Source organism: Grus americana, chromosome 1, assembly GCF_028858705.1.
Source record: "Grus americana isolate bGruAme1 chromosome 1, bGruAme1.mat, whole genome shotgun sequence".
In the NCBI taxonomy this organism is placed as follows: Eukaryota; Metazoa; Chordata; class Aves; order Gruiformes; family Gruidae; genus Grus; species Grus americana.
In genome coordinates, this window is record NC_072852.1 from 7,056,471 (window position 1) to 7,070,797 (window position 14,327).

General features: G+C 42.9%; 1 protein-coding gene across 1 annotated transcript; it reads left to right on the forward strand.

Moving 5' to 3' along the window:
• The first annotated feature begins 4,497 nt into the window (after positions 1-4,497).
• Positions 4,498-13,755, forward strand: ECHDC3 (enoyl-CoA hydratase domain containing 3). The gene is given in 7 exon segments (XM_054819256.1): positions 4,498-4,630; positions 4,633-4,765; positions 4,767-4,907; positions 5,021-5,142; positions 7,383-7,480; positions 10,585-10,785; positions 13,257-13,755. Coding segments are annotated over 7 exon segments (1,143 nt in total). The 5' UTR covers positions 4,498-4,512; the 3' UTR covers positions 13,587-13,755.
• Positions 13,756-14,327: the final 572 nt, after the last annotated feature.

Below are 14,327 nucleotides of genomic sequence, written 5' to 3' on the forward strand. Positions count from 1 at the left end.
GAACCTAAGGTTAGATACTCTGAGGACAGGAATGAATACCACCTTTTTTCCAAGCCTGTTATATCCTCCCATATATTTCATAATTCTGATCATTATTCACATCTTAGGAATCTCATAATTGGAAGGCACATATGAAAAATTTAATGCTAAAGCCAGGGAAATATGAATCGCTTGAAAACCTCTGAGGACAATGAAGGATGAAAAAGGAGTGTGGGGAGAATAAGAGAAAAACAGCAAGTAAAGAGGAACAGGGATGGGTCTGGGGACAAAAGGGCTTTGATCATTTGCCCGGTTCTGGAGCTGAAGGGAAAGTGCGTGCCATCCATTGCATGGAGCAGTGCTGCCACACCGTGACGGAGAAAGCTCTGAGCGGTAACTCCAAAAAATGGCAGCAGTGATGACACCGGGAGTTTCGTGGGACAACGGCTTGTTTGCCGACGGAACGCTAAATGTAATTACAGTATTGCCAGGTAAGGCCCTGATCTGGGCCTGAATGGAGTGGCAGGAGGTGAGCCTGGTTCACAGCTTATTACAAAATATCAATGGCAGTCATGGAGTTAAAACTAGATTTAAGTCCTTTCTTTTAGCAGTATAATCAATAATGTAAAAAAAAATCACTTTCTCTTAGGGTACAGACTAAACTTTTCTGATAGTCTGATATACTGATGGTCTGATTATATATATATATAAATTCTTTAACTGATTTCGAATTACTGGAAAGAAGCCCCTCTTTCTAAAGAGACGACTGATACATGACATGTCTTCCTGTGACTAACATAAATCAGAATATCTATTTTCAAATGAAAAACCCCTGAACGACAAGGCTAGGACCCAAGGAAGGTTAGGTAGCAAAGTCATATGAATTCCAGGAGCGGGCAGAATAAAGAGCCCTTCACATCATGCCCCTAGAAAGTCCCAGCCTAAGTGAGTATTGCCCTGAAGTTTCTGTGCTATTTCCATCTTAACATCAGTATAGAAAACAGGAATTGTCTAAGGCTGCAGTAAGGAATGGTACATGGGCAGCACCCATCATGTAGTGTTAGGCCTCAGCTCAGAGTCCTTTGGCTAAAAAGGAATAAACATGCAAAATCTTTTTTTCATCTTTTCTTTAGGCAGACCCTTAGTCCCAGAGGGTTCCACGTCAGAGAAATGCACTAATCTGTCCCTTTGCTAGCAGAATTCACAAAGCAGGAAAATGAATTCTTTTCCTTGGCCTGGGTGCTCTTCCCATTATCCTGGACCTACTGTGCATCTGACCAGAATTAAGCAGTCCTTGAGTTTTAAAGGTGCTGAACCCCTCTGGCTCCCAGCGGGATTTTAATGCCTTCGGTAGTGTTGGACATGGGGTCACAAGATCCTCTGGGAATGCCAGCGTTTCACAAGAAATAATTTGCATGGAACTCAGCTGGGGATATGCCTGTCTCACATTCCATAAAATAGTTCCATTTTTTCATCACAGCATCCCAATTAATAGGTAGAAGCATCTTTATGTATATATTTACTCATTTACATATGTGTGTACACGTGGTTTACAGTTCAGCCTCATCCCAACAAGGTCTGCCTTTGCCCTGGGATGATCCTGACCACTGGGGTGCAGCAGGTACTTCTGCAAGGTGCATGTCCCACCTGGGCTCATTGAACGCCAGGGAAATAAAGACACAAATAAATACTTGTGCTTCATAGAGAAGGGGATCCTGTATACTGTCTTCACTGTCCATACATGTTATCTAGCAACATTAGGGACATTAGTGCTTTAGAGCAGCTAAGCACTCTTGAACTTCAAAACATCTTTTCCCAGCACAGTGTGATACCCTGAAAGTTCTATAATGATCTAACGATGAAGTTGCGTTATGTCCCTTATCATCTCCTTTTTATTTTGTATGAAGGATCAATACAGCTAAAGGTTAGAAAAGCCCCATCTGGTACTTGCAATCCTGGCTCCTAGTTTTCTCCAGTTGGAAGCGTGAGCTCAGCCGTAACCACAATGCTGCTAGGGAATGCTATAAAAAGGAAAGCTATCTGAAATTGGAAAAGTTTGGGTTTTTTTTAACACTTTCTCAGAGAAGGCAGCAGCAAATCTGTTTAATGCATTGGGGAAACTGCAGCCAAAAAAAAAAAAATCTGTAATGAGGGCGAGTGTGAAAGGAAACATGAGGTTGTCAATCAAAGTGAAAAAGAACAGAATTTCCAGGGTGCTGGAAACACTGTATTAAAAAGAAGCTTTTTGGAGATGGCCAAATAAAATTCTTTCCTTGGAGGTGGACAGAGAAAGGACAAGATGGAGAAAGAGAAGGAACTTGAAGAAAAAAAAAATAGATTGCAATTCACAAGCATGAAAGAGCTCACTGGTCAGAGTAGCAGGGGACTGAGAACTCCTCCCAGAGCTAGCACACACGTCATGCTTTCAGTGTGCTGGCCTTTGTCACGCCAAGCAGGGACTTTGAAAACTGCTGTGATCTATTTCAGAAGATCTCATTTTCTTCTAAATGGGCTTTTTTTTTTTTTCACAGATTCCTACTAGATATTAAAAGTAAATTTTGGAAGAACTTTTCAGTGAATGACCATGAAGTACAACCAACCAGGAGGAAATGAAAATGGGCAGGTGGGGAAAGCCCAGTGCAGGCCCGGCTCCCAGGCCCATCAGTGTCCTTCAATGCTTTAAAATGTCCGTAACCCCCCTGTTGCTATTACACAAAGCCCAGTCATCTGACAGGTCATTGTCTTAGGCAATATAAAATCAGTAAGCAGAAAGTGCATCCCCACACTAAGCTGTTACTACCTGTGTAAGTAAGTAACACAAAATTCAGGTGGTTCTTTTATGAGGCTGATGCTCAGAACTAAAAAGCCCCAATCACAACAGTCAGAACAAGCTGCAGAGGTTCAACAGACACTGATGAGAACCAGAGACACATTTGGGAACCTACAAGTGCTTTGCAAGTACTCACAAGAATGGGGAGATCAGGAAGCAGAAACAGATTTACATTTACAACAAACATATGCTGGACATACATCTGTTTTATTTTAGGGTACCTACTGCTCAGCCAGAAGATGGAGCACAAACAACGAAGACTTGCATGTGCATAAAACACTTGAATTGCTCAAACTTTCCTCTAGCATTGAGGAAAGAATACACAATGAGTAGGTGTGATACAGAAGAACAGGGAATCATGACTGGAACACCCCATATCTCCTTGAAAAACACTGCTTGGTCTTTGGGCCCGTCAGCATCTCACGGCAGACAAGATTGTTCACTAGCTGCCTCGTCCGCACAGCTGCTGCTCTCCCAGGAGACTGCCTGAGCCAGGTGTGAAGAAAGAGGGGTCATCGCTCTTGCAAGTAAGCAGAGAACAGAATAATGAAAGAAATGTGAGAGGTCATATTGCAAAGTGACATTTTCTGGAAGAGCTGTTTTGAGTAATTGGGGTCTGTAGAGAGTTGTGCATCTCTCAAACTATTTACTTTTTTACTGTTTACAAAAAGATTTACTATGCATCGTACCAGTAGCTGGCAAAGGAGAGCTTTGGGGTTCAGCAGAAACACAGATGGAGAGGGACACAGTTCCCCAGATCCATCCCTCTGTAATCGAGGCAGAAATATCATATAACCCCTTTTAGAAGCCTCCTGAGCTCCTCCCTCTTTAAAGAAAATAAAGAAACCAAACAGATTTTATCCATGTGACTTCTACAGCAGGGCTGTTCCATATTCTCACTCCTCTGGTGGCAGTAACTCTGCTCCATTTCTGGCTCAAAGATGTTAACGTTCAGTGCATACCCAATTGCTAGTCCTCCATCTTACATAGCTTTTTGCCTTCTCAGATTGCAAAATGCCTGTCCTCTAGAGACTGCAGGTGTAAGGCCTTTCATATTTGTTTTGCTAGATCAAGGAACAATGCTCCTCTCATCCCTCAAAGAGTCTCCATTCTATGCTGTATCTGTTCTCTCTGCCCCTCTTTGGCTTCCTGAATGTGGATGACCAGAAGCAATAATCAAGATGAGCTGCGAATGTACCTGTATGTCCCTGAAATACTTTTAATTTTAAAATCACACTTGAATTTTAAGGTCACATTTGTCTTTTTGTTTCTTGGATGCATCATACAGATTACAGACTGACTCTGTGGAACCCATTAAGATACCCAAGGTCTTCTCCACAACCATTTCCAAATGATGAGCTCCCACTGAATAAATGATGATCTTATTGGTTCCCAAGTGTATCACCCCAAACCCTGTAGTACTGAATTTCATCCCACGCCAGTTACTCCCGGCCCCGAAGTGATTGTTGTCCTTTCCGTGGGCGATACATCCCCACTCAGCATCACCAACAAGTTTTCTCAGCACAGCCCTGATCTCCGTCCCGTGGTCCTAGATGCAAATACTCAGTGGAAGCTGAAGAAATGATAGCCGAAGTCAACATTTCTAGTACCCCTCCAAGATCCCCGAGATACCCGCTAATGAATGCTGCCTTCCCACCCAGGTGTGCCGCAGCAGGAGCTCGCACTGGCTGTAGGCCCAGCCGATGGGGAAGTCAGGTCCCAGAGCAGAAGCGTTGGCCGAGGGAAGGCTTATATCGGTTGAGTCTGTCCCCCGGCAGCATTCACCGCCTTGGGAGCTGACACGGGCCGTCCTCCCCCCGCAGCGCCCCCTGAGCGAGCACCGCCCCGCGGCGGCCCGGCCCCGACCACGCCAGAGGCCGCGGCTTCGGCTCGGAGCGAGCGGCAGGCCGTCAGCCTAGGGGAGGGTGGGGGGGGTAGGAGCCGCCCGCCCCGCCCGCCCGGCAGCCATGGCCTCCGCCGGGCTGTGGCGGCTGAGGAGGCCCTTGGCCGCGGCCTTCAGTAGCGCCGCGGCGGCGGGAGCCGGGCGGCCGTCCCCGCCGGAGAAGCTGACGGTGCGACGGCAGGCGGCGGGCGTCCGGTGAGGAGGCGGCCGGGGCGGGGGGAGGAAGGAAGCACTGCTGCGGGCCCGTCCCGGAGGCTGTGAATGCTTTTTTAAATAGTAACTCTCCTTGTGTTTAATGGTTTCCACAGAAACATTATCTTGAACAACCCGAGGAAGAGAAACGCCCTGTCCCTCTCCATGCTGCAGTCACTCAGGGAGGACCTGCTGCACGACGTCAAAAGCAAAGACCTCCGAGTTATCGTCATTTCAGGTATTTCGTCATTTCAGGCCGACAGAAGAGAAGGGAGGGGCGAGGGAAGGAGCAGAAATGGGATAATACGGAGTTTAACCCAAAACCTCTCGCGGAATTACAGAAAATGGGATGGGAAGGGACCTGCGTGTTGCTTTCGGCACAGCTGGGCAGGAGCACGCAGGGTGTCCCACGGGTGCCTTCACCCCTCAGACCCTGCTCTCACCCTGTTCTTCCCCACCCATCCCAATTTCCACTCTGACTTAATTCCTCAGTCTTGAACACAGCATTAACAATTGACTTGGGGTTTCTTGTGTTTTTGTTGACAGTTAACATGTCTAAGAAGAAACACATTTCAAAATGTCAGTGTTTCAGTCAGGTTATGCAGCGTGTTTACAGAGCCGATGAGCTTTTTCCCTTTGTAAAAACAATCAGTAGATGAAATAACTGTTTTAAAAACTGTATGTAAAGAATACTTTAAAGAGAACAAAAGCCAGGTTCTAATGGTTATCAGACCACAGAAAAAACATTCCCAGATAGAGGTTTTCGTGCAGGCTGAGCTGGGGTCAGGCTCTTGTTGACTTCAGAGACAGGTATAGATGGGTGTAAATGGCTCACAAGGTTTCTTCAAACTGTGTGCTCCGTTCCTGGGCCCTAAGCCAGATCAGCCTCCTTATCTTTGCCACTCATTTCTCAAAAGTGTTTTTAAAACTCTCCGATGAAGGAGAGACCATAATATCGATACTGCAGTAGCCCGTAACCTGCAGATATAAAACGTTATCTCTCAGAGCCTATTACAGTTTTCTTCCATTTAGGTATTAACCTGTAGAGTTCTTAAACATAATGAAACTTGAGCTGTTCTTAAGCCATCTTTTTTTCCTCTGCTATTTTAAGATAATCTTCCCCTGCCCCCCTTTCAAACATCTTGGAAAAGCAGGTTTATTAGTTTAGAATGCTGTTGTTTCCAGTACATAGAGGAAAACAGTGTGTGTGTGTGTGTGTGTGTAAGCTAACTTCATGGGGGGAGTTTAAATATATATATACAATGTTTCAAACAGCAGTTACAATTTTTGTGAAACACTTCAGGTTCTTCTTTGGGAATACAGCAGTCTGGGAGTTTGTGAGCATGATTTCATTTCTTTTTTTGTTTTAGCTTAAAAAGAAATTGCATTTTCCTGTTGATTTCCAATTCCCTTGCTGAATGGAATGCAAAAGGAGAAATCTCAACAAAATAAAAGACTTCTCAGGGAATGCTTTGAGTCTTTAACACAGACTTTGCATTGGATTCTTCTTCAGTGAGGCACAAATGCAGATGCGATTAATTCCCAGATATGTATTGGTGATCCCACACACTGACTGATGTTAATTGTGTGGTTATTTCTGGATAGACTGTGCCACACTAATCTGGTCCGTAAGAAACAAATGCATAGGTAAGGTTGTGCCTGCATAGTTGTAGCTGGAAATGTCACATCTATACAAATATCTGAGTTCTGAAGGACTCAGAAGCATCAAGTTGGTTTATTCCTACAGCAGATACCCTCATGACAAAGGAAAACTGTTGTAAAGATAGTGTACCCATAAAGGGTGTTTGGATCTTAGCTGCCACTGGAGGCAAGCAAATCCAAAACTTAGGTCCACAGCAACCCACTATTTTGCTGCCCAAACCCCAGACGTGCTTTTGGGATTCTCTAGATGACAGTTTTAGCGGTGGAGGAAAAGATGCCCCAGCGACCCTTCTGGTTCTCCTCTAGCAGAACAACCTGTTTTCTTTTTTTTTTTTTTTCCGTTGTGGCCTTGAATGCCATGACACAAAAATCTTGATGCTTATTTAGCAAAAGTTAATCATTAATGCTGAGTTCAATCGGTAGGGAATAACTGTATCTGTTAGTCTGTGAGCAGAGCACTCCATCCTCGCTCCAGCTGGCTACTTTACATTTTACCAAGGAGCTGTTTAGTAGGGTATCCTTACAAGAAACTGGGCTCAGAGGTGTGAAGTGCCCTATTTTTAGCTGAGTTAACTTGGAATGGAAGTAAAAGTAGGTCTTTAAAAATGTCTTACTGTGGTTAAATGTTGCATTGTGGCAATTTAAAGTTGTTACAAAGCCCGGCAGGCAATATTTCAGAACTCTGTGTAAAACTTCCTCCTCAGGCTCCTTGTTTTTCACCATTGGCACCTCTATGCCTTTAATTGCGGCATTGATATGCCGTTGCCCCTGGTTTCTTGAGTAATTCAGACTGACTTTTCCTGGAATTCTTTGCAGCTGAAGGACCTGTATTTTGTTCCGGCCATGATTTAAAGGAGCTGTCAAGTGAAGATGATGTGAAGTATCATTCCCAAGTATTTGAAATATGTGCAGAGGTAAGCAGTTCTTCTTAGGTGCCACCCCTTTAGCCTCATATTAGGAGCAAGCAATGATACTGGTTTAAGGAGAGACAGCATTGCCCATCTGCTAGCTAAAGCACAAACTGTTGCTCCACATTCCTTGGTTTTTGCTGCTCTGCCATTTTAATACCTGATCCTGGTGAAATTATGTTTTCCCTGGATTTCTCTACATGCAAATAAAAGGGCTAGAATGCCCATGTGCAAGTCTCCTACAATGGGTACGGTACCTTAGTTTAGCCAGTGTTCCTTGCTGCTGAGTATTTGGGCAATGTCTTTCCTAGAAACCTAGGGATGACCACCTTCAAACCACTCATGATCAAATGTTCTTTCACAGCATCTAGCTAAAAACTCAAGACCAGCTTAAAGATTAAGTAGACATTGTGGCAGTAAGATCTGACTCACTGGTTGCCCAGTCAGCAGACCCATACGTGTCTTGGAGAGAATGGCAAAATTCTCTTTGACTGTAGCAGCACTAGATTTTATCCCCTAATCCCGCTCAGTGTGACCACAGCAAGTAATTTGAAACCTTTTATTCTAGTTCGTCCAGTAATAACGATCTCTATACACATTGTCAAGCCCATATTTAACAAATGCTGTAAAAGCCATGTGTGACAGTTACCACTGAAAGGTCTTCAGTGTAATACGAAGGAATCCTCCTGGCAACTTTGCCTGGATTTCATCTGGGTGTGCTGATCACAAAGAGGTAAGCACAGGTATGATTGAATGACAGGTTAGTCCTTTCATCTGAAAGGAGCCAAGGTCCAATAGGTTAGTAACCAATAGTTTAATATTAGCCAATAGTTTAATATTAATATTGCAGTTGCAGGGCAGAATACCAGTCTGTTACAGTCAGTGGAAAACTGAACCATGCAGCTTCTGGGTCACAGAATAGGAAAGATCAGGCAGAAAAAATGTGAAACTTATTCCATACAGCATGAAATCCAGAGTTGGTAAATTTCTCACTTTAAGGACCAGAGGAATTTAAATTTTCCTGTGTGTATAACTAGCACTGTGGCTATATTCAGGATTAATGAGTAGTATAGCAAGCTTAACTTTGATTAATAAAGAGAAATAGCAAAAGACAATAACAAAAAAACCCAACAGAATGTCAGCATTTAGAGTTAAAAACAAGCCTAGCTTTCTTTGTGAGAATGGTGCCCTAGTGATAGTGAGTTTAGTAAGGGAACATTATTACAAATAAAAAATGCTATCCCAATTTCAGATGAATATTCCCAAGCCCATGAAATTCAGAGATAGGGAGATATTAAAAACTGGGACACAGTCCTGGACAACCTGCTCTACCTGAGCTTCAGTAGAGGGGCTGGACTCCATGATCTCAAGAGGTCACTGCCGACCTAAATGCTTCTATGAAATTGGCAAAGCAAGATCAGGAAGAAATTAAATGTAAGAGATGAAATGACACTTGAAGTGATCCCTTTTCTGATGTTTGTCGTAGTGGTAAGTGCTTTAAACTCTCTATGTGAATATCCTAAAAGGATTTAAGTGTCTCATAAATCACAACTCACTATTATCCCTGTGGAGTAAGAAGCTCTTGCTGTTAAATAATATTGGCACTTTACAGGCAAACAGAAATAGAGAAATTAATTTAGGCTTTATGTACGATCCTAATTAATATCTAAATTTTAGTCGTCTGGTAGAATAATTGAGTTTTGCTTTTTTTTTGGTCAATAGAAAAAGGTACTTTTGAGGGCTTCCAAAATGGGATTGTGTCTTCCTAAATTTCAATACTTAAGTAGAATGGATCCTACCCTAATTGACACACCTACAGCATTGTGGACTAGGGGGTCCAGAGCATTGGACTGGTTTTCAGGAGCTTTGGCATCTACATCTGTCTATGCCTGGTAATCTTCAGCAAATCATCTCAGCTGCTATACTCTGTTTCCCCATGCACATAACAACGTCAGCAAGACTCTATAATCCGAGAACTAAGTACTCTCCTCATACAAGTTTGAGCCAGCTGAGAATTTCACTTCTCCAGAGGCTTTTCAAATACAAAACCATAAGTACCAGGGTTGGGTTTTTTTCAGAGAAGCAGCTGACTTTGAATTTTTATAACCTCAAGAGTACGCTGTAGTTGTTTGTCTGCACACATGCATGTATTGTTACTCTTTCGCTGTCTGCTTCTCGAGATCTACTGAAAAATTGTTTTTAAACAAAGAAGAAGAGAGACAAAGACTGATCAAATTCAAAACTGAATGTAGGTCATTTTACCTAAACAACATAAAATTTGCAAGACTTCATCTACTGGAGAAATGGGTAGCAAATGAAAATTTGTTATCTTGCTACACTGTGCTAATATGAGATTTTATTTTTTTAATCCAGATGTCTGTAATACTTTAACTAGCATTTTGTATCTTCAGGCATTAAAATGAAGTGATTTTGTTGATCCCTACTGTATGGAAGGAGAACCTCAGTTAGGAAAGTTAAGACAAATTCATCTTTCTTAACTTCAGCTATCTGAAGTTGGATGTCCAGCTTGAGAGAGAGAGAGAGGGAATGAGAGATTGAGTGTATTTTCCCATCTTACATCTAATCAAGTAGGAAAATTTGTTTCCTGGCAGGTAAGTCTCTCCCTGGAATGCAGAGAAAACCTAGAAAGACATCCAGTTATTGTGTTTGGGTGAGATCAACCCAGGCTCGAGATCATGCAGACACCAGCAACAGGCTGGTTTAATTTCTCAGGACAGAGATTTTTATTAAGTCAGTTTTCCATTATGGGGCACATGATGTGTCTTGGATATACATCTTCCCTCAGCCAGGAACAGTAGACCTGCAGTGCAGAGGCAGATCTGATAATAAGTGTTTCTGCCTTTCATTCTCCTGTTTTCCATTTCCACTGGAGTTCGCAGGACCAACTCATGCTACAACTGAGCAGCTACTGGAACAGCAGTGGTCTTGTGCATTAAAACAGGTTTTGCAGAGAGCTTGCTTCTTTTACTGAAATCCAATTAATAAAGCTGAAAAATGCACACATCAGGTGTGTGAAGCAATTGCAAGTTTTAGAACAGCCACTGCTTAAATTTCAGGGACTAACTGACCCCTTTCTTTTCTGCAAGCAGGTTATGACTTTAATCCAGAAACTTCCAGTACCAGTGATTGCAAAAGTAAATGGCTTGGCTACAGCAGCAGGCTGTCAGCTTGTGGCAAGCTGTGACATTGCAGTGGCAAGTGACAAATCTCAATTTGCTACTCCTGGAGTAAACATTGGACTGTTCTGCTCCACACCAGCTGTGGCCTTGGGCAGATCTCTTCCAAGAAAGGTAGGCTTTCCTCCCAGATACTCTTTGTAATTCTGCAAGAAGTAGGTTCCTGTGTTAGGAGTTTTAGTTCCATTGCCTAAACTTTATTTTCCTGCAGTACAACATCCGAAATACTTAATTGCAAAAGATATCTTCATAACTCTTTGGACTAGGAAAAATAATAAAGGGATGAACTCTGTTTAGGGAAAGCAGCTTCCTATTGATGCGATTCCAGCCAGCAGGAACTCATACCTGCAGCACACCAGCTCAGCGATCCCTTTCCTTTCCTGTCTGTGCTTCAGACAATGATATTCTCCCCTGATGAGGAAACCCCTGCAAGTTCAGGATATCAGTCCCACCGAGGTACCAATTCTTGCCAGGCAGTGACATTTCACTGCCAGCATGATCTGCCTAGGTGTAGATCAAGATGCTTTAAATAGCATCTAAAACCCTTCTATGCTTTCTTCCTCCTTTATTCCCTACTGATTGTGACTACACATCTCTCACACCATAAGCAACAGTAAATCTGTAAACCCTCCATAACTGAGAAAAGAAATTTTAAGTTCTGACCCAGTTGGATTCATGCAGACAGACTCTCCAAGCCCAGCAGGGCTCTACTGAGATGCGAGGACTTAACTGCACAAGTCCACAATTGCTGGATAAAAGCTTCAACTTTAAATTTCCCTTCTGTAAGGCCATCGTGTTCAAATATAGTCTGTGGAGTATTTTTCAAGTGTGCTATTGTGTACTGTTATAACTGTTTCTGAATTAGTATTTCTGGGGTTTATGATTACCTTTTTAAAATGTGTGGGATATATTTTTCTCTGTGCCATTTTTCAAACTAGCAAGAACATTCCCTACAGTTCTCAGGATTGCTGATTTTTACCTTCTATCAAATGAAAAGTTGCCATTGTTTGTAGCTACCAGAGCAAAGATACTAATGAGAATAATCAGCTCTTATGATTCAGGTGTTCGGTCAATTGCATCAGGAGTCATGGAAAAAAATTCTGATTGATGTATAATATTGAATAGTCACTGAATATTTGGGGGATTATTTAATTTGAAACCTCAAGTACAAGATGCTGGAAGCACCAGGAGACTGAAATAGATGCAGCTACTGGGGGTACATATTTTAAAAAAACTCCGACCAACCTTAAACTAAGGCAGGTATTTTCAAAAATTACACATTGACTTAAGTCTTTATTTGTCGTTATAGACCTAGCTTAAAATACCGAGTTCGGTCATCTGACATTGTGGACCATCCACATCTCTCTTAATTCCTACTGCAATCACGAGAGATTCTGGGCTCTTGAAAAGAAACCCAGAGGTGTCAGCCCATGACAGATGCAGTCAGTGGGCAGGTTTGAAAAAAGGCCAGCTTTAGACCTAGTCTTTCTCTTTGCTGAAACCTCTTAATATTTCTTTAGCAGTTTAAGAGGCCAAAAAAATTAAATCATAGAATCATAGACTGGTTTGGGTTGGAAGGGACCTCAAAGCCCATCTAGTTCCAACTCCCCTGCCATGGGCAGGGACAATCTCCACTAGTCCAGGTTGCCCAAAGCCCCATCCAACCTGGCCTTGAATGCTTCCAGGGATGGGGCATCCACAGCTTCTCTGGGCAATCTGTGCCAGGGCCTCACCACCCTCACAGGGAAGAATTTCTTCCTAATATTTAATCTAAATCTCCCCTCCTTCAGCTTAAGCTTAAGGCCATCCCCCCTTGTCCTATCACTCCATGCCCTTGTAAACAGTCCTTCTCTACCTTTCTTGTACGCCCCTTTAGGTACTGAAACGCCACTCATCACTGGTCTCCACTTGGACACTGAGCTGTCAACCGCAACTCTTTGAGTGCAACCATCCAGCCAATTCCTTATCCACTGAGTGGTCCATCCATCAAATCCATGTCTCTCCAATTTAGAGACAAGGATGTCATGTGGGACAGTGTCAAATGCTTTGCACAAGTCCAGGTAGATGACGTCAGTTGGTCTTCCGTTGTCCACAGATGCTATAACCCCTTGTAGAAAGCCACCAGATTCATCAGGCATGATTTCCCCTTAGTGAAGCCATGTTGGCTGTCACCAATCACCTCCTTATTTTCCATCTGCCTTAGCATAGTTTCCAGGAGGATCTGCTCCATGATCTTGCCAGGCACAGAGGTGAGAGTGAGCGGCCTGTAGTTCCCCAGGTCTTCCTTTTTTCCCTTTTTAAAAATGGGGGTTATGTTTCCCCTTTTCCAGTGGGAACTTCACTGGACTGCCACAACTTCTCAAATATGATGGAGAGTGGCTTAGCAACTTCATCCACCACTTCCCTCAGGACTTGCAGATGCATCTCATCAGGTCCCATGGACTTGTGCACCTTCAGGTTCCTTAGTAAATCTTATGTTTGTCAAAAGAGTAACTCGTACTTGAAGGAGGAAGCTGAAATTCCCCAAACAAACCAAAGCAGTAAGGCAGTTGAATTGACTTAATACAATATTTTTTCTTGTTCAGGTTGCATTAGAGATGCTTTTCACAGGTGAACCTCTTTCTGCTCAAGAAGCATTAATGCACGGGCTTGTCAGCAAGGTGGTACCGGAAGACAAGCTGGAAGAAGAGACCATGAAAATCTCTCACAAGATATGCGAAAGCAGCAAATCCGTCCTGGCACTGGGAAAAGCCACCTTTTACAGACAGATGACACAGGACCTTGATACTGCTTACAAAATGACTACTCAGGTCATGGTAGACAATTTGACTTTGAGAGATGGGCAGGAGGGTATTGAAGCCTTTATTCAAAAACGTAAGCCTGTCTGGTCACACTCTCAGGATGAGAAGAAATGAATCTTGTCTCTAAGCTAACCTTAGCTGTGCTTTATGATTCTACACACAGTTGCCTTTGGGAACTATATTTTTTTTCTTACTGAAAGTTAAATTTCTCTTCTTGCATATGCCAAAGACACAATAAATTTATTCTAAGTATATAATAAATGTTGAGAAAAATAATACCAAATGTTTTTTTTCAGCAATGAATTTAATCTATGGTTTTAGAAGGAACTCTGTGCTGCAAAAATCAGTTTAATATGTCCCAGGTTACTTAGGGAATCACAGGGACTTGGGAGACAGCCCAGATCACCCTGTTCAGTACCTGTCCCCCTAGTTCTGGATGAGAATTTCTGTTTGTTGTTATTAACAGAGAATTCAAGGGCTTGGACACCTTCCAGAGATGATGGCAGCACATATCATAGTGGATTCCAATACTGTTCATTTGTTACGGACAGAAACCTGTAACAATATCCCATTGCTCCTTATGAATACAGCTGCTTATGAACTGTATGTATTACTAGTTTGTCTCCCTCAGCAAATCCTGTTTTCCCACCATCAGTTCAAGCGCTTCTTCCAGCGCTAGAGAATTTTGCTGTTGACTCCAGTAAGGCTGAGCATGGCTTGGGGGTGTTTAGTTTCAAAACAGCACACTGTGAAAGCCCCTGCCTGTGGGCTTCAGCAGAGATTCTCACCTGGCAGTGTTTTGACCCAGCTGTAATTTTCAGGCTGTATGTCTTCAGTTTATCACAGAATCTTAGA